At 36.5% G+C, this 21,151-nt stretch overlaps 1 protein-coding gene across 5 annotated transcripts in view; it reads right to left on the bottom strand.

Annotated features, from left to right (window-relative positions):
* DMD (dystrophin) overlaps window positions 1–21,151 on the bottom strand; it is a 1,259,848-nt gene that overhangs the window by 750,854 nt on the left and 487,843 nt on the right. For all 5 annotated transcript variants that reach the window (XM_080910294.1, XM_080910293.1, XM_080910296.1 and 2 more), the window contains one exon: window positions 6,783–6,884. In XM_080910294.1, the coding sequence (XP_080766420.1) occupies window positions 6,783–6,884 (102 nt within the window). The remainder of the gene's footprint in view (window positions 1–6,782; window positions 6,885–21,151) is intronic.

Genomic DNA, 21,151 nt, shown 5'->3' with positions numbered 1-21,151 from the left:
TTGTTGATACCTGTTGTCACTGATAAGTGTTAATTTTTTTCTCTCTTACAACTTTATTTTAAAAAAGAGGAATACATATACAGATTTTTAAAGGCATTTTGGCATAACACTATATGAATATTTTGTCAGTACTTAATTCTTTTAGAGGTTTGACACCATGCATTGAAATCCCTCTAGTTACCATAAGCATGAAGTACATGTAGAATAGAATGTAACATGGAAACAGTTTTCTTGGTGAATATAGATTAAGCATAATGATCTTTGAATACCCAAAATTTTCACAAGGCTATATTCTTAGCTCTTGAATTATTAACGATTTAAGGAGTCTGTCTATACAGAAAATACTGTCCTTGAACTTGCTTTGTAAACACAGGCTTGCCTTAAATTCTCAACCCTTCTTTCCCAACCTTCTAATGATAGAAATCATCATACTATTTTGTTGTCTTTTAACTGTAAAAGAGGTGATGTTGGAGTGATAGCTGTTCTTCTGAATGTAGAAAATATTAATCTTATCAAATCTTATTACCAAATGTATAACTTGGCAAAATTTTAGTTTACTGGAGTTCTATAACTAATATTTAAATACTTTTTGAAGATGAAGAAATAATATGCACATAAAATAAAATAGAATTATTGCCAGGAAGAAGAGGAACATACATTGAAAAGAGACTGGGAGTTGTAAAGGGAATGGAGTGAGGCAGAAAAACTGAAGGCTGACTGAGTTTTCTAATCATAAGATAATAAAATAATTATGGTAACTTTATATTAGAAATTTACACACCATTTATGTTACATACTTTTTATCTCACAATATACTTTTATCTCAATGGTGAAACGTGAAAGGAAATATGAAACAAGTTCAATATAGTACTTGAAGTTCCAGGTAGAGCAATAAAACAACTAGAGGAGTTCAAAGAATACAAATTGAAAAAGAAAAAACAGTATCACTATTTGCAGATGATATCATTAGTATACAGAAATGACCCCCAAAATTTTACCAGAGAACTACTACACCTGAAAATCACCTTCAGCAAAGTGGCTGGATACAAAATTAACTCAAACCAATCAGTATCCCTCATTTATTCACATGATAAATGGGCCAAGAAAGAAGTCAGAGAAATAAGACCCTTTACAATAGTCATGCATAATAGAAAATGTCTTGGTATAACTCTAATAAAACAAGTGAAAGATCTGTGTGACAAGAACTTCGAGTCCCCGAAGAAAGAAATTGAAGATGATATTAGAAAATTAAAAGATCTCCCATGCTCATGGATAGATAAGATTAACATTGTAAAAGCTGCCATCTTAGGAAAACCAATCTACAGATTCAATGCTATTCCCATCAAAATTTCAACATAATTTTTTACAGAACTTGAAAGAGAAATTCTCAACTTCATATGGAAAAACAAAAAACCCATGATAGACAAACAGTACTGAATAATAAAAGAACTTTGGGAGGAATCATAATCCCTGACTTTACACTGTACTACAAAGAAATAGTGATTAAAAACTGCATAGTATTGGTACAGAGACAGACAAGTCAATAGAACTGAATCAAAGACTAAGAAATAAAACCATACACCTATGGACACAGTTTTTGTTAAAGAAGTCAAAAAAAAGTATCTTTAACAACGTTGCTGGTCTGTGTGCATGTAGAAGAATGCACACAGATCCCTATGCATTACCTACCCAAAACTCTAGGACCTCAAAATATAACCAGATACACTTAATCTCATAGAAGAGAAAGTGGAACATAGCCTTGAAAGGATTAGTATAGGAGACAGCTTCATGAACAGAAAGACCACCAATGACTCAGGCTCTAAAATCAACAACTGATAAATTGATAAGTGTGACCTCACGGAACTGAAAGCTTTTGTAAGGCAAAGAACACTGTCAATAGGCCAAAACAACACCTTGATGATTGGGAAAGACACTTTACCAATCCTACATCTGACAAAGGGATAATATCTAAAATTTATAAAGAAAACAGGAAGTTAGACACCAACAATGAAAACAATCCAATTAAAAAGGGGATGCAGAGCTAAACCCAATTGGGGCACAGAGCTAAACAGAAAATTCTCAACAGAACAATCTCAAATGGTGGGAAATACTTAAAGAAATGATCAAAGTACTTAGTCATCAGGGAATTGAATATCAAAACAACTATGAGATTTCATCATATACCAATCAGAATGACTAAGTTAATAAAAAAGAAACTCAAGAGATATCACATGCTGGAAAGGATATGGACCAAGGAGAACACTCCTTTATTGCTGGTTAGAGTGTAAACTTGTACAACCACTCTGTAAATCAATATGGAAGTTTCTTAGAAAACTGCCATTACTTCTACCTAAAGACCCAGCTGTACTACTCTTGGGCATATATGCAAAAGATGCTCAAATATCCCACAGTGACACCTGCTCAACCATGTACATAAAAGTTGTATATATATATATAATAGCCAGAAACTGGAAACAACCTAGATTTCCTTTAACTGAAGAATGGATAAAGAAAATGTGGTATATCTACACAATGCAATACTACTCAGCTATGAAAAACAAAATTTTGCAGGAAAATGGAAGGAACTTGAGAATATTACCTGAAGTAAGGTAACCCAGTCCCCAAAGAGCATGCATGGCGTGTATCACTTATAACTAGACATTAACCATAAAATACAGGGTACCCATGCTATACTCTTCTTACCCAAAAAAGCTAAAGAGAAAGGCAGGGACGAGGCAGGATGCTTAAATCTCACTTGGAAGTGTGAATAAAATAGCCATAAGAGGCAGATAGAAGGAGGCACCCGTATGGGAGGAGATGAGGAGGACAATGAGGGAGGGGATGTAGTTCAGGATCAGGTTGGGAGGGACAGGAGAAATGCCCAGATGGCCAAGAGAATAAATGGTAATCAGCAACAGACAGCGGTGGGGAAACCGGGGCATTTCTAGGACATGGCAGAGACCTGGAATAAGGGAGGCACCCAAGAATCAAAGGGTGATTCTTAGCTTTGGCTCACAGTATTGAGGATAGGGAATCTGAAGAGGCTGCCTCTTGTAGCCAGGCAGGAACCCCAGTGGAGTGGTAGGGACACCACACTTTCAATCCGAAATTTATTGTCTACTAAAATACAGGGACTCTGGATTGAGCAGAGATTGAGGGAATGGACAACCAATAACTGGCCCAACTTGATACCCATCTCATGGGAAATCTCCAATCTCAGATGTTATTAATTATATTTTTTTATGCTTGTAGACAAGAGTCTATCAAGGCTGTTTTATGAGAGGCTTCACCCCATAGCTGACTCAGTGGGATGCAGACAACTGAAGCCAAACATTAGATGAAGCCTGAGGTCTCTTATGGAAGCATGGGAGAAGGATTACACCCCCACGAAAGAATAGAAACTCCACAGGAAGACCAACAGAGACAACTAACTTGGACCGTTGTGGTTCTTAGAATCTGAACCACCAACCAAGAACATAAAAAGAGTGGATGTAGGCCTCCCCACACGTATGTAGCAGATCGTCTTCATATGGGTCCTGAACAAATGAAGAGGGGCTGTCCCAAATGCAGTTGTCTGTCTGTGGGATGTGTTCTTCTAACTAGACTGCCTTGTCTGGCCTCAGTGTGAGAGGATGTGCCTAGCCCCAAAGAGCTTTGATGTACCAGGATGGACGGATACCCAAGGGACTTCATTCTGTCACAGGAGAAGAGGAAAGGGTGATGGTAGGAAGGACTGTAGGAGGAATTTGGATATTGAGCCAGACAATTCTTCAGAAATAAAATGTGGAAGTGACAATAGAAAATTATTTAAACAATGGAAATTTTCCAATATCCCCTTAATGACATATTTGGCAAATGATGGATAGACCTACTTTGGAAACAACTGAATCTTTCATAAATATCTTTGAGAAATACAGAAAATTTCTAATTTTCTAAAATTGTATTATAAAATTGTATTCCATACTGGGAAGCTCTGTTTCACCTTCCAATAAATGCATGGGATGGCTCAAAATTAAGAAGTTACAGCAATTTCATAGTTCAAAATAGATTATATATGGGATTGTTGCTGGTATTCATACTCATTTTAAATGTAGCTTTCTGTTAAATTTCATTTAATGTATATGTGTATTTTAAAATGTTAATGTTACTTCATTTAAAACAGAATTAATGGGATTTAAAATACTATAGTTACTTGCTGAAGTAATAAGTCAAGGCAAATTTGATTTGATGTTTTCGACTACCAAAGATATTGCTTAAGCAAACCTTATAATGCATATATAACTTACTCTTCAATGTATACTTTAATGAGAAATTAAAAGTAAGGTGTGACAAGCTTTATATACTTGTCCAAAAATTGCATCACACAGAATAATTGTTGTATTAAATGGTCATAGGGCAAATATAAACCTCTCAATATCTTTCCTCACATATAACTACAAAATATTAGTCATTTTCAATTATAGTCAACCACAAGGGATGCTTTCTTTCCCTAGCTGCTTTGTTGCTAATACGCATATTAAGCTGTTTTCCCTTTTGCTAACACATTTATAGTACTGTATATCAACATCTTATCAAGATTTTCAAGAATTTATTGAAAGATTATTTTTCCTAACATTACAATCTTTTTGCCTTGGTACTTCAGGTATTAAGTTCTTCCTCATAAAAATTCTTTAGTTTTTAAATTTTAGTGTTTTAGGATATTCAAAAACTACAGCTAACTTTCACTTATTTTCCAGGTGATGGTCCAGCTCATAATGTGGTCCAGATCATAAGTAGATCATATCCCAGGTATGGCAAACCAAAACAAAATGTGTTGTGAATCAACTATTTCTCTATGTCTGAGAAGGCCAAACCAATAATACACCTCATCCCTATCAAGCCGGTTGTCTTCTCTAGAAATCAGGGAGCATGCAGACATGCTTTTTACTGGCATTCTACCTCTTTCAGATGAACTGTATATGCAGGAATTGGGGAGGCAGGAAAGTGGAAGGAGAAATGGCGTTGCTTTATAAGATGGCTTTAAGAGAGGGGGGAAAGACAAGTTATATGGCTTTGCTCCTTTTTGTTTGTTTTAATCTTCCATTTATTTCACTGAGGAAATAGCAGCAGAGTTAGGCAGGGTCAGTTGACATGTCCCAACAGCCGTGGGATTGAACATATAGGTGGGAGTGGGATTGAGTTAATCATTGTGGGTTTAATTATTTTCCATATGAGGTAAGCAAAACTGCCTATAATTTTGAAGGAATATTTTGTATGATTTATGCAGAAGCAGGAAGTAAGGCAAAATTAAATGCTTGTTTGTGAACTAAAATGTGTTAAGCTTCAGCTCATTGTCATACACACATAGCATTAAGCTTTTGGGGCTGCATCAGGAATAAAGAGAATGGACTTATCCATCCATTTGTCCATTTCGTGGTTCACTAGAGTGAGGGTCTCTGCAGTCATCACCCTCAGTACCTTATCACCCTGGTAACCAACCTGTTTACTTTTACCCACACCAACACAAAAATTTGCTTTTGTCAGTACTGGCTCCGTGTCTGTAGTCCAAACACCAAAATTATTTATTTTATTTTTAAATAGATTATATGAAATAACCTCGTTTTATGTAAATTATTTTTCTGCACTTCAGGTTTAGAGACAACTTTAATTTTGAGTGAGAGACATTTAATATTTCCAGAGAACATTGTGACTTTTGCATCTGGTGCTTTGCTATTATATTAAAAATCTACCTTTAAATTTACATGATGAAAACTCACATGTAAACTGTAGGGAAAACAATTTGGTACAACTAAACCTTGACCTAAGTACATGGAAACTAAGCAATAGCTTTGCAGACAGTTTAAGTTCTGCTAATGTTATTTGTAACAACAAACTGGTTTTGCATAATGGGGTTATTGACCTGCACTGTTTTGGAATGGTTTTGAACATGAGAGTAACTGTCCTTAATCTCCGCTAGTAACATTAGCTGGGAAACCAGAACTCATTAATAAATAACCACCATTATGGGCTCTCTGAAGCCTTTATCACAGTGGAAGCCATTAAAATCTTGGCCAGGTATGGAGAACAAGATAAACTCTACCTAACATATATTTATCATTTATCACGGGCTTGTCAATTGCAAATGGAAGCCATTGAGTGGGAGTTAGTTGGTAATTGGCCTGCTTTCCATTTGTCTCCTCAGGTAAGATCCTATGGATAAATGTATACTGGATTTTGAAATGTACACACGGAAAAGAAGGAAGTAGAAATCTTTCACCCAAGCTAGTTTTTTTTTTTTACTAAAAATGATGAAATTATATATTTCCCTAAAAATTCTTGACCCAGTAAACTACTGAAGCCTGAATACAGGGTTTTCTCTCGCACCAGAAAAAGTAACATAGACCATATTGTGATTTGCTACAGTTGTTGAAGACAGCCTGTTGGAATGGCTTGATGTGAATTAAGCCAAAGTATACGAAGAGTGTCAGGGTTGGCAAGCAAAGTAATCAAGTCCTGAAGGAATTAATCTACCTTGAAGGTGGTATGACTTTTTGTATTGATGGTACCACACCAGGACAGAAATGAGTTCTTTCATGCGATGACTCGTTAATAGAGTTAAGATCACTATATGTAAATAAGATATGGTGATCAAAAGGACAACTTTAGCTCTGTAACTATGGTATGACCAATATTTCCTTACAAGTTATTTCAAAGATTATAAAGAGACAATGACAATGGCATGTGTACAAGGGAGGCGTAACCTATCATGGGGTAGTAGATAATGCTATAGGCTGCTTCATTACCTTCACTGGCTCAGCGCTTGGTTTTTCTTTATCCAAATGCTGCCCTTTAGACAAAAGCCTTTCCACATCCAGTTGTTTAGCTTGAACTGTTACTTCAATTTCCTGGGGAAAAGAATGCAAACAGTGCAGATTAACTTCACAGTTAGCAATAAAATTACTAAATTTAAATATACCCTTGGAGACTCCACATGTATTGCAGATCAATTTCTGCATGGTACACAGGGTCATAAAATGTAGCTTTTGATGCAGAGAAAATAAATACAGGTTTCTGTGAAATAAACTAAACATTAAAACAACTCAAAATCCCTTGAATTGTATCATGATAATATTGTACACAGAGACATTATGTATTTTTTTAAAAAAAGCAAAGTGTAATGATGAAAGGTATAATTTATCAATATAATTAATACATATGAACACCAGATTTAACATCAGGAACACAAAAAGTCTTACTATTGCTGTACCTTGTAGACTTCGTATTTTATAGGTTTCTATTTTGAGCTACAGATATACATTTTCTCTCTCCTTGTCTCTCTCACCACACACACACACAGACACACACACACACACACACAGTCCCTTTCTTTCTCTCTAGCTCTGAGTATATATGTAAGACAAAGCAAATAATTCTTGGCACATCACTGTTGAAATTTATTGTCTTTCCAAAGAATAAACACTTAAACTACAGTACCAATGTTTATTATGCATTAAGCAGTCAAATTAAACAGGTCTTTTGAGGAGTGATTACTTTCTTTTTATTGTTTGCTTTTCCATTGCGTGGGGAAGATTAAACATAGCAAAACCACAAACACCCCTTTAGGTATATGTCTATAAAGTGTTTTGTTAAAGACTGCTGCCTAGCTCTCAGGGAAAGAACAAGGGAAGTGTGTATAAATGTGTATAAATTGTAACTGAAGGAAGCAAAGTTAAATATTACAGAAGACTTTTTGGATAGAACACTTATTAAACACTGGGATGGAATATCGATTAATCAAAGTCATGCATCAATCAGGGCCTGAACACCCTTTCTCAGAGCTGCTTTTGATTAACCCAAATTCCTGTCTCCCCTTTCCAATTGTGGTACATCCAGGCACTGAAGTGTGTACATACTGTCCGGATGTAGTTTTCTCTATCCACTGCGCTCCCATGATTCCCCTAAGTCCGCAAGGGTGGGAACCTGTGAACTTACGTTACTATAATCTGATTATGCACAGAATGATGTCCTGAAATATTTGAGGGCTCAGCACCTGCTCTTGAGAGAGACTATTTGCCTCCTTATTATTAAAATAACTGCAAGTATGAGGTGGTTGCTATGGTCAAAAAATGGTCCTATCATTATGAGATTGTGCTGTATATTCATAAAATAAGTAACTATCTATTTAACTTTCATAGCACAGCTGATCAGTGCTCTTAGTGACAACTGCCAGAAATGTATTGTGCCTTCAACTATAGTACCTGGCATGACAATAATTCTTTCATACAAGCAGAATACTTCCCATCTCAGATCAGAATAGGACACATCTATTTACAGGACCGGGTTTCCTAATAGGACTCTGACAACTACTATTTCTCCTGCAAGTGGCTCAACTACAAAACATTTTGGTGTAGTGAGTGATCATTCTTTGTAAAAATAATGAGAAAATAAATTACCCCGAAGAAGTAAAGAAGGAACATACGGCTGGCAAGGTTAAATTATTTTAAAAGAAGAACAGTGGAACTAAATCTTCCTCTGTGCATGTCTTATTTGTCTATGCCATGCATTACCAATATAAGTGTATGTACTGTGAAAGAGCATTTCTGGAAAGAAGCTGTGTCTGCAAAGACTGATTAACTGATTAGAACTGCAGTGATGTGGAGAGGGTGCAATGCTGCAGGTTAAGAGCCTAATTTTCTCATGTTGTGCTACTTTTAGCCACCTAAATGTCCACCCCCTGCTCACCTTTGTGTTGGAACTAACATCCTGTGACTAATAAATAAACACGTTTTAATTTTTTTTACTTACCAGACCACTAAGTTCCAACAACTCCAAAGCTAAACCCCTCATGATAGCACCTGGGACCTATAGAGGAGACTAGCTTATCCTGTAACCTTCGTACCAGGTACCCATCAATGTATTCAAATATTGCCTTGATTTATTGCCTTTCTTCAGCTACTATGCTACTTTAGGAATAAGCTTCACTGTGGAAACGTGGAACCATAGATAACCTAGGCAGCTCTGTGTTTCCTGGCCTTTGCTCACTCAAATTTAGCTACACAATAAAGATGTGACTTTCCCTTTGAAATGACATCTGGGTTTTTTTTGCATCAATTGCATCCTATCTAAATTACATGGACATGTTACATTTGAAAGTAATTATCTTGAACCAGAGTCATGTTGCACTTGTTGCACTTGACAGGGGACAGGTAGATCTTAATGTGGGTTTCTCATTTAATAGAACATTAAATGTGGATTACATGGAGGACTATAATTCCCACAAAACTAGTAACTTTAATATCGTCAAGTCTGCACTCCTTTAGTTAAAAAGCAAAAAATTCATTCTTTCTTTCCAACACTCATTTCTCTTTTTCTTGCTCATTAAGCAAAGAATAACAAGATAAACCTCAAATTCCCTTGAAATGTATACCCCAAGATATAAATAAGATAAAATTTGGTATCTGATAAATTTAAAACAATTTTAATCTCATAATATTTATAGAGTTTTGCACTGGACACCAAATTTCTTGTATTACTCATACCATTAATATATTTTAATAAATAAACCATTGTTTTTAATTAAATATTTAATAAATTATTACTTGAATATAATCTGTTTAATAGTGAGTCTGGGACATTCCATTATGGGTGGGAGAGGGGATCTTGGACCCTGATGTTCCCAGGGAGTTGTGAGACATTCGTGGTTTCTAGGTGAGGGAGAATCATAGTCTTCATTGCACTGGGAAGGAATGCGTGCTCCTGTCCATGGTTCCACTACTGTTTCCATGCAGGAGGCAGTAATCAAACTTAGTGGGCCACAATATACGTACATGCATGTGTGTGCGCACGTCTGCACACACACACACACACACACACACACAAAGACAGAGTGAAAAAGATAATTGTTGAAAGGGGTGCTGGATGACAAGGAGAGGGTGTAGGAGGTGGGGTATGTCAGAACATGGTCCAGGAGGAATGTGAGGAGACTTCTGAGTACTTGTGAGAGCACTCCAAGTAAACAAGACTAGAACCTCAGTTTCTTAAAAAAAAAAAAAAAAACATGGAATTATTCTTGAAACATGCTTCTGTGCCCCTCCCAGGTGTAGTGAATACCAGTGAGTGTACTTTAATTAATCTTTACAAGTGCTACTGCTTATATTCCTCTGTGGAATAAGGTGGTTTTGTGTGTGTGTGTGTGCGTGCGTGCGTGCGTGTGTGTGTGTGTGTGTGTGTGTGTGTGTGTGTACGAGTGGCTTATCCGTGTGATTACATACTGCTTGAACTCTGGAGAACTTTACACAAGTGACCTATTTGAATCCTGAGGCTATATATTGTGAGATGTTCCGAGTAAAGTTGGCTATTGTATGAGACTTCAGTCTGCCTCATTTATTGACCTCATTCTCCAATGTCCCAGCACCTCTGGAGAAGTAAACAAGTGGTCTCATGAATCAGGGACCTGAAGTCAGCTATGCAATAATAAAAGGTGTTCCTTGCGGGAGTTACCATGGAAAGATTGCCGTATTTTGAGCTTGTACATGATTTTGCAGAGAAAGTGGGAACAAAAGTGTCAAAATCACAACTATCAAATCGCTTTCTGGTTGTTTGTGATTATAATCCCTGGTGTTCAGAAGATGAAAATTTAGATGAAAAAGTATGGGGCAGAGTCTAAAAGAATATTGAAAAGGCACAGAAACAAAGGGAAAGATCCCTGTTCAATTTTTAGTCCCTTGGACATTAATTTGGACTGTTTTCAAAATTCTTAATAAAGATGAAGAGTAATTTGGCATTCCCTTTCATCTTGAATTTGCTCCACATTTTGATGAGGACAGGAGTGCCTATGAAAAAGCTAACTTTACAACCTAGGCAAGCTAGGTCCCACCATGGAGCAAGAATGTATTTTGCAAACCTCCCCAGTGTCATGAGTTGTGCTTCATATTTCCAATGCTCTAACCAATCTATCTAAAAAACACTAGAATGAGGGATGATGCTGGAAAGTCCTTTCATATTATCTTGAGAGATAAGAAAAGGTCCACAGCTATTTCCATCCAGACTAAAAGAGGCATTTGGATCTCACCCTCTGCTTTGACTCGGACTTGGACATACACAACTCCTGTCGCCTTTAAAAGTGACTCTGGTCACACCTTGGCCTCGGAACTGGAACATATTCATTTGGAAACTTGACTGCATTTATTTTTCCTTGGAATTTTAATTACCTATTTGCATAGGGCATAATAAATTTTGTATTTCTATTAAATGGAAAATATGGACTTATTTTGTACAACACCCCAGAACTGTTAATCATATGGTCTGTTTTCAAGATATCCTCTAGATCTTTCTGATCAATATGTAATAATAATGTAATAAAAATGTAACTTACAATACTGGACATAGTTTGTGATCTATGTTCTCGGTGGCGAAGTCTTATAGCACAATGCGTTCACTGCTGAAATACTAGAGTTTGCATGCTTGTAGGACGCTTACATATTACATACCAATTAGATTTGTCTACATCATCTCAAATCCAAACCACTCTGGATATCCCACTACCAAAAAGTAACACAGGGAGGACAACAATATCAGAACCTGGTCTCAAAATGGAATAAGAAAGTTACTCTGAGTGCTAGTGAGAATAATCCAAGAAAATATGACACATTATTTGCAAACACTTTCCTCAAAAACATGAAATTGTTATTAGAATGTACTTTTCTGCTTTTCCAGGGTATAACAAATAAAAAGCAAGTTTACTTGAGATTGTTAATTATAAATGGATATTTTATGTTTATATGCTTCTGTGGAAAAACAGGTTTTGCCATAGCAGCTGGTTCCTATGACTATATACAATTGAACTCATGAGAACTTTATATAAGTGACCTTTCTTAATCCTTAGGTTATAGACTGATGTTCTGAACAAAGCTTTTTATTGTATTATACTTTAGTCTGCTTTACTTATTGGCTCCATCCTTCCAAGTCCCACAACTTCTTGGAAACTGGGTGGGTGTATCAAACATCTCTATGAATGTGTGAAATTGTCAGAGAACAGATTTTAGAAATTTTGAGTCCTTTGTAACTTTGGAAGTAGGGGATGGATATGATTAAGATACATTTTGCACTTGTATTGACACTTTTAAAGAAAGATTAAAAAACAAAATGAATTATGATATCAAAATAAAACTTCCTGAAACTGTAGCAAGTACAAATTTGAGGTACCTTTCATCAATTTAACATTATTTTTTTCTGATTTCTCTCTTCTCATTAGCTATACTGGTATTTATTTTATTTATTTATTTTTCTTTTACAACTTTATTTTAAAAAAAGGAGGAATACTTATTTACTTGTAAATTGTTATCATTGTTTTACACTTAGAAACTTTCTTTACTTTTACTGAAAAAAAATACAATATGTTCTCTTTATAGTTTCCTCTCCTCTAGCTCTTCCAAAATCTTCCATATCTCCACACCTATCCTAGTTTACATTCTATATTTCTCTCTCTTTAAGTCAAATCTGGTATACGTTCAGAGCTTAAAAATGATTATAAATACTCCTGGGCATATATCCCAAAGAAGCTCCAACATCTAACAAGGACACATGCACCACAATGTTCATAGCAGCTCTATTTATAATAGCCAGAAGCTGGAAAGAACCCAGATGTCCTTCAGTAGATGAATGGATACAGAATTTGTGGTACATTTACACAACGGAGTACTACTCAGCTATAAAACAGAATGACTTCATGAAATTCTGAAGGCAAATGGAAGAACTTGAAGCTATCATCCTGAGTGAGGTAACCCAGTCACAAAAGAACACACATGGTTTGAACTCACTTATAAGTGGATACTAGCCCAAAAAGTTCGTAATACCCAAGAAATCATCCACAGAACTTATGAATCTCAAAGCGAAAAATGGCCAGAAAGTAGATGCCTCAGTCCTTCTTAAAAGGAAGAACAAGACACTCATGAAAGGAAATAAAGGGACAAATAAAGAGATAAGAGAAAAGATCATCCAGAGACTAATATGTACCCAATAAACCCAGGCACTATTGCTGATACCAAGAAGTGCTTACTGTCAGGAACCTGATATGGATGCCTCCACAGAGGCTCTGCCAGAACCATACTGATACAGAGGAGGATGCTTGTAGCTAACCATCAGACTGAACATGAGGACCCCAATGAAGGAAGGAGCTAGAGAAAAGACTGAAAGAGCTGAAAGGGTCTGCAACCCCATGGGAAGAACAAAATTATCAACTAACCAAACCTACCACAGCTCCCAGGAACTAAAACACCAACCAATGAGTTCACATGGAAAGACCCATGGCCCAAGGTACATATGCAGCAGGGAATCGCATTTTCGGGCATCAATGGGAGGAGAGGCCTTTGGCCTGGTGAACGCTCATTTTCCCAGTGTAGGGGAATCCCAAGGTGCTGAGGTGGGAGGGTGGTTAGGAGAGGGAGCACCTTCATGGAGGCAATGGGAAGGGGAGTGGAGATGGATTTGTGGGAAAGGGATAACATATGAAATGTAAATGCAGAGAATTTCCAATAAGAATTTGGGAAAACCGTTTTAAAAAATGAACTTAAAAATAATCATAAATTATAAAAAATCTTACCAAAATTGTTGGTTTATAGCCAAATGATTATCATCTTTTCCCTATTTTATGTTTTTTTACTATAAGTACAGAATTTGAAGAATCACAAAGAATAGGAGCCAGTATTTATATCAAACAGTGCTGTTTAAGAACTGGATACTGAATTTTATATTACAAAGAACTGTCTAAATAAAATGCACATTTTAATTGCTGAGTGAAATTTCTGTTGGCAAATAAACGGAAAGACCAACATGGCCAACATCAGAGTTGCTGACTTGTAATTTTGAGTCCCAAGCAGATGTTTCTTAGACATAGAAAAAGGTAACACACCAAATCAAATACCCAGGTTTTACAAGTACAGAAAGAGAAATAACACAGTCCTTTTAATTCCATGAAATACTTTTTGTTCGTCAGTTCAACCACAGATTGAAAATATTTTTAAAGCAAGTGTGTTGAACATACTCAGATTTTTTTCTTGTTTTATTTCTCTAAGCAATATAATACTCCAAGAATACTCCAAGTTCCTAAATAGCAGTTGTATTATACTGGATATTGTAAAAACAATCCAGAGATGACTGAGTGTACACAGGAGGATGTTATTAGGCTACATGCCATCAGTGTAGAATTGTCTCGCTTTGCCTTCTGTCATCACTACTGTCATCTCTTCATGAAATATCCAAGTAACCAAGGGCCTGGTGAACATTAGTAGGAGTTCTGTAGAAGGCCGACTATGAGTGAGAGGAGTCACATAGAACTCTCCGTTCTTAATGACCTCATTATAAACACATTTGATGAATCAGTTTAAAAAATATTTTAGAGAATTTCTATGATATATATTACTCTATTTATAGTGTGCATTGATTAGTAAAAGACAGGTCAGTTATTTAGGAAAAATTGTTGCTTGAAGAATCAAATATATATAATCATTTATAAATATTTATATAATATTATATACAAATATAATCAAATATTATATATACATATATTTCTTAAGTGACTTTGTAAAAAACATATAAGAGGCTAATAATAATCTTGAAAAAGTGAATAATAAATTAAATAATAGTTAAAATTCTGATATCCGTTCATGTAAATAACAGTTGCTATGCAAGAGCTAAGCAAGTGAACTGGTGAATAAAAACTCTCAGGGAAGGGGTTACTAACCATAAGCATGTTTGAAAAAGCTATATTTTAACATACTATTTTGTATACATCATATACTCCAGCACACACACACACAAACACATACACACATATACACACACATACACACACACATACACACACACATACACACACAAACACATACACACATATACACACACATACACACACACATACACACACACATACACACACAAACACATACACACATATACACACACATACACACACACATACACACACAAACACATACACACACACACACACACACACACACACACATACACACACACTTGCATACACACATACAGACTTACGCTATTGCAAGGGAAAATATTTCTCCCAGAAACAAAAGAATTATAAATAAACGGTTTAGATCCAGATAGGGGATACATTTCAACTCAATTTGTTGATCAGCAGAGGACCCAGAGACTTAGTCACAAACATTAAACATTGGTGGCCCACTAGAACTTGTAGTTAATAAGGCCCTATGCTGAAGGTTGGAGTAGTGACACATGCCCTTATACCCAGCAATTCCGAGGCAGAGGAAGAAAACTGATTTTGAGGTCAGCATGGTCTGTAAAGTGAGCTTCATACTGACCCAGAAACTTACTTCCTCGTAGATTTTATAGTATCAGAACATGCTGTGCCAGATACGTAGGGAGAAAAGTCATCAGCGACCTTGCCTCTTTGAACTTTTTATGCTGGAAGAATGACTGAAATGATGGATGTGCAATATATGCACCGTTACAACAGTTCCATGGCTGTTGGGAGGAATCAAATACTTTCCTATTGGATCTAAGACCTGCTCTGCGGGAGCCACTCCATTCCTATCACTGAAAATCTGAACAAGAACACAGGCACAGGAGCTCATAGGTTTTAGAAAGGAACTTGCTGCTATTAACTTGCTACATGTACATAGTATCAAAAATTGTTCTGAAATAAATATCTCTGTACCAATAGGCTAGTACAGCAGTTGAGTCTTCATCTGAGAGGCTTTTTTGTGCATGGATAGTGGTTCATGAAAAAAATCACAACTGGGCAAAGGGCAGAGAATAAATATTTATAGAATTATCAGTCTTAAATAGGAGATTTATCTCACAATCTGTATCCACAGTGTCAGAAAAAAAGGAAGAGTGCATGAAAAATTTGTGAGACCTAGAGACTGGGGAAGACTGACATGACTGAACTTTTGCCTTCATAATTCCCGATAGCTATAGATGCATGTATAGGACCTGCAAAATATTAAGTTATCAGTTTTCCAGCATGGATGGAGAAGGGGATCAAAACCCTGATCCCTAACTGAAAAGCTATCTACATTTCATGGCAGTTAAGGAAGGGAACATCAGTTTTCTTTAGGGACAAGATCCATATACCAACCGCACCTCTCTGTGTCTATGTGCATGCACACACTCGAGTTACTGTGCATACATATACATACACACACACACACACATATACACACACATATATATACACATACATATATATACACATACATATATATACACATACATATACACAGAGACCAGAAGATTGACAGGCAGACAGACAGAGACAGTCTGTCTCTGTATCCATTGGCTATGTCCTGGAACTCACTACATAGACAATATGGATCCACCTTCCTCTGCCCCTTGAGTTCTGGGAATGCTGCAATTAAAGGATTGAAGCACCACTTTCTGGGACAGCTCTTAATGTGTTAATTTATTCTACTCTTCATTAATGCCAATGATTTCTGCAAAGTTTCTTATAGGACACAAAAACAATTCTATCTCTTCACACAGCAAGGGGTAGAGATTTATTTAAAATATTTCCTACATGTACATCTTTGTGCACCATGTGTTTTCACTGGCTAAAGAAGACAGAAGACAGCATACAATTGTCTGGGACTGGAGTTGCAGATGGTTTTCAGCTCCCAAGTGAAACTCCAGAGTACTGGAATTCAAACATGGGTCCCCTAAAAGAATAGCCAGCCACCATTTTAGCTTCTGTGTCATCTTTTTGTGACCAGGGAATACATGATTACATAGCTTTCAAAATGCTGGAAGAGCATAAACATCTAAGGAAATGTTCAGCATCCTTAGTAATCAGGGAAATGCAAATCAAAATGACCCTGGAATTCTCATAGCAGATGCTGGTGAGAATGTGGAAAAAGTGGCAGACTCCTCTATTTCTGGTGGGATTGAGAGCTGGTACAACCATTGTGGAAATCAGTCTGGCGGCTCCTCAGAAAATTGAACACAGAATTACCTGAGGACCCAACTATACCACTCCTGGGCATATATCCAAAAGATACTCAAACATATCACAAGGACACATGCTCCACCATGTTCATAGCAGCCTTATTTATGAGAAGCTGGAAATAATGCAGATGTTCCTCAACTGAAGAATGGATACAGAAAACGTGGTTCATTTACACAATGACATAGTACTCAGCTATTAAAAATGAGTGCATTATGAATTTTTCAGGTAAATGGATGGACACCAAGTGAGGTAACCAGACCCAAAAGGACATACATGGTATGTGCTCATTTATCTGAGGATATTCGCCAAGAATTTCAGAATGCCCATGATACAACTCACAGAGCACAGGAAGCTTAACAAACAGGAAGGCCTAAGTGTGAATGCTTCAATTCCACTTAGAAGGTGGAACAAAATAATCCCAAGGAGCAGAACAATGGAGGTACCTGGGCGTGAGAGAGGAAGGGGAGGGAATACAGGGTGGCAGGGTCAGGAATGAGGGAGCCAGGAGAGAAGCCCAGAGGACCAGAATAATGAATAGATATATGCAGCACTGTTGGGTGGGGAGTGGAGGAAAACCCTAGATAGTCCCAGATGCCAGGGATATGAGAGGTGTCCAGGACCCGATGGGAATGACATTAGCAGAAATGCCCAACAGTGGGCATATGGAATCTGAAGAGACCACCTCTAATAGAACATGACTCACCAGTTGAAGGATGGCGCCACCCATCCAGCTCAAAAATTTTGACTCAGATTTGTTCCTGTCTACAGGAAATGCAAGGACAAAATGGGAGCAGATACTGAAGGAAAGGCCATCCAGAGCTCTCCCCAATTTGGGTTCCATCCAATGTGCAGACAAGTCCCAATATTATTGCTGATGCCAAGGTATGCTTGTAGGCAGGAGCTTGGTATAGCTGTCCTGAGAGTCTCTAGCAGCACCTGATTCAAACAGATATAGATACATACAGCCAACTGCTGGATTGAGTCTAGGGACCCTTACAGAAGAGTTAGGGCAAGGACTGAAGGAGCTGAAGGGGTTGCAACCCAATAGAAAGAACAACAATATCAACTAACTGGACACCTCAGAACTCCCAGAAACTAAGCTACCAACCAAAGAGGATAGGTGGGCTGTTATGTGGCCCCCACTATATATGAAGCAGAGGACTGCCTTGTCTGGCCTCAGTGAAAAGGGGGTACACTTGGTCCTATGGAGGCTTAATGCCCCAGAGAAGGGAAATGCTAGAGGGGTGAAGTAGGAGGGGTCGAGTTGGAAGAAGAACACTCTCCTTGAGGTGAGTGGAGGGGAATTGAGTGGGGTTCTCATAGAGGGGAAACCAGGAAGAGGAACAACATTTGAAATGTATATAAATAAAATAATAAAACGAAAGTGCAAAACATGCTCCAAGGCTTCTTCTTTGTGAAAGTGTGATTTCTCGGCCTTTGATTCTGTCAGAAATGGGTATGCGAAAATCTGTTGTTTTTTGTTTTTTGTTTTTCTGAAATGACACAACTATTTTTAAAGTCATGATTTAAGAGAAGGGCATGAACTAATTGTTGTGGCCAGATTTTGTCAGTAGAAAGTATACAACTTCAAAGAGCATTCAGACAAAGTCTTTCCAGAATTTCAATACCACACAAACCTCATTTGGAATGATAGAACATTTACATCAACGTTCTTTCCTTTAATTCTTGATACCCTTTATAATGCAAAATTATGCAACAGGAGTTTAAAAGTTCGTGGTATAAGTATTTTACTTTCATCAAAGTATTTGAAATTTGCTACAATTTCAGGTATAATTTAAGACATTAATTTGCATTAAACAGGTAATAGGGAATAACCCTTAATTAATCCTCCGAAGAAAATAGTCTCTAGCATGGTTTATTTTTACATTCAGTTTATATAGATTTTAGCCAATTACCTCACTACAATTATGCAGTTGCTGATCTGACAGTGAAGCAAATGTTACAGATTCTAAAAATGGGCAAAGAAAACCTATTGGAATGGTACTAGGAAGTCTGAAAAAAAATAAATGAAAGTTACTTTTATGTCAATATATTTATTGAACCTTATTTTGTGCTTCCAATGATATTGATTTCTTCTGAGAAACAATGTAGATTAGTACAAGCTAAGTTTCTTTTTTTTTTCATCGAAAGTATGGCATATGTCTCCATTTAAGAAAAAAGCATATCTTAATCCAACAATCAGTTTGTACATATATATACACACTAAGATAGAAATATGGTGCTTCTGAGTGTAGTACAGCAGTGAGAGAAAAAAAAAGCCTTGCTAACTTTCCTCTTTTTCAGTAAACTTAAGTCATTACATTTTACTTATGACCAACTTCTTAATATTTGAATATATACAAATACACAACGACTATGATATTCAAGCATACTTAAAGGAAATTTAAACAACCTGTCATCCTTTTAATAACTTTTCCTTGTTATTTTTACAAACATTAATAAAGTGTTTACATTGTTACAGTGTTGGCCTGGGAACTAGAAAGACAAGAACACAGATATAAATACATATTTCAGATTTCTAGGGCAATACAAGCAACAGTGACAACAAAAACATCAGCAAAGTGCAGTGTGTAATGGAACAAAGAACAGTAACTGATCCATTCTGTATTTCATGGACAAAATGGTCAGCACAAAAAGCCTGAGAAATGGCCTTGCTAAGACTTAGCTCATGTATCTGTTTTGTAAGCAAATGTATGATACAGTGAATTCCAAGATAGAATGTGTTATGTAATCAACAAGCTGATGCCATACAAGGAAATGGGAGGACATTATGCAGAAATAGAGGGGGAAGTCTAAGGAGTCAGAAGCTGTGGTGTAGGCACCAAACATTTCATATTCAGGATTTTGAGGCAAGACTCCAGACTATGTAGGAGTATATAGTGAATTGCTATAGAACAATGGAAGTTTCAGGAATGTAAATGTTATTATCAGTTAGAGTCCATTATTCATCTATTCTTTTGTATGGCTGGCCTCAATGAATTTTTAGTTTGGCTAAGTGTCATATTTTGATCAATGTGGTGTGAACAGAAATCTGTATATTTTATTCTGAGCTAGATCTTTAAAGGCAGTTCAAACTATGCAAGTTACTTTTGTTCTTGCCTTTCACTACAAAAATATTATTTTTAATTAACTGGTTATGTTATTTATTTACATTTCAAATGCTGTTCCCCTTCCCAGTCTTCCCTCTGCAAAACCCCACAACCCATCCTCCTTTCCCTTTGCTTCTAAGAAGGTGATTATACAATCACATGTCAGCAATAAAAAACAAATTTCCTAGACAAAGCAACATGAGACAAGCAACAAGAAATCAACAAACACCACTAAGCAAGATTTCTGTTGGCCATCTACTGCTGCTGGGCATTGAGATACAGTTTCCAACTTGATGTGTTGATGTGTTTCTTATAAGTGTTATGTTGATATGTGTGCGTGTGTGCTTGTGTTTTGTGATTTTTTTTTCTTTCTTATTCGTTTGTCAAATTGATTTCTAAAGAAAAAGAAAAAGAAGGCATGGGGTTGTATTAGTGGGAAGAATCTGGTCAGAACTGTGGAAGCATAATTCATAATTCAAATATACTATATGAAAAATATTTATATAAAATATCATTCAAAAGTCTCTTACAGCTTTAGGCCCTACATGGAACGATATTTGGAGCACCCTCTGTTTATATTGTCATAAAGATATCTTAATCTGATTCTTAGAGAAAGTAGAACAAATCTCCAGCTGATCTGCCAACAAATAGGTAAAAAAAATCTATAAAAGTGCTTTGGAACATGCACTAAAATTTGGAGATTGTTTGTTTCAGTGGCAAGATTTGCCAACTACAGTACTGTAATAAACTAAATAAACTAAGCAATCGTATGATCTTCTAGATAAAAAGAGCAAAATGTGCCTCTATAATAGATGTGTCCTGGTCATAGATAATGACTAGACTATCGTTCTACATATAAACTATTTACTAAAAAGGGTACTAGGAAAAGATGAAATTTAATCAATGTTGTATAAGTGTTTGACTTCTCTAGCCTATAGTGTCAGGCAGACTTTGACAAATGAAAGTTGATGGATAGAAAAAACCCACATTGAGTTTCTTTTTCTTTCCACTCATGCTGCATGACTGTTCTTTTATTTATTTACAATTAGGTTTTCTGGACCATGGCAACACAGCTGTC

This window comes from Micromys minutus, assembly GCF_963924665.1.
Source record: "Micromys minutus genome assembly, chromosome: X".
Taxonomy (NCBI): Eukaryota; Metazoa; Chordata; class Mammalia; order Rodentia; family Muridae; genus Micromys; species Micromys minutus.
The sequence above is the reverse complement of the archived record's forward strand: the minus strand, read 5'-3'. Positions and strand labels throughout refer to the sequence as shown.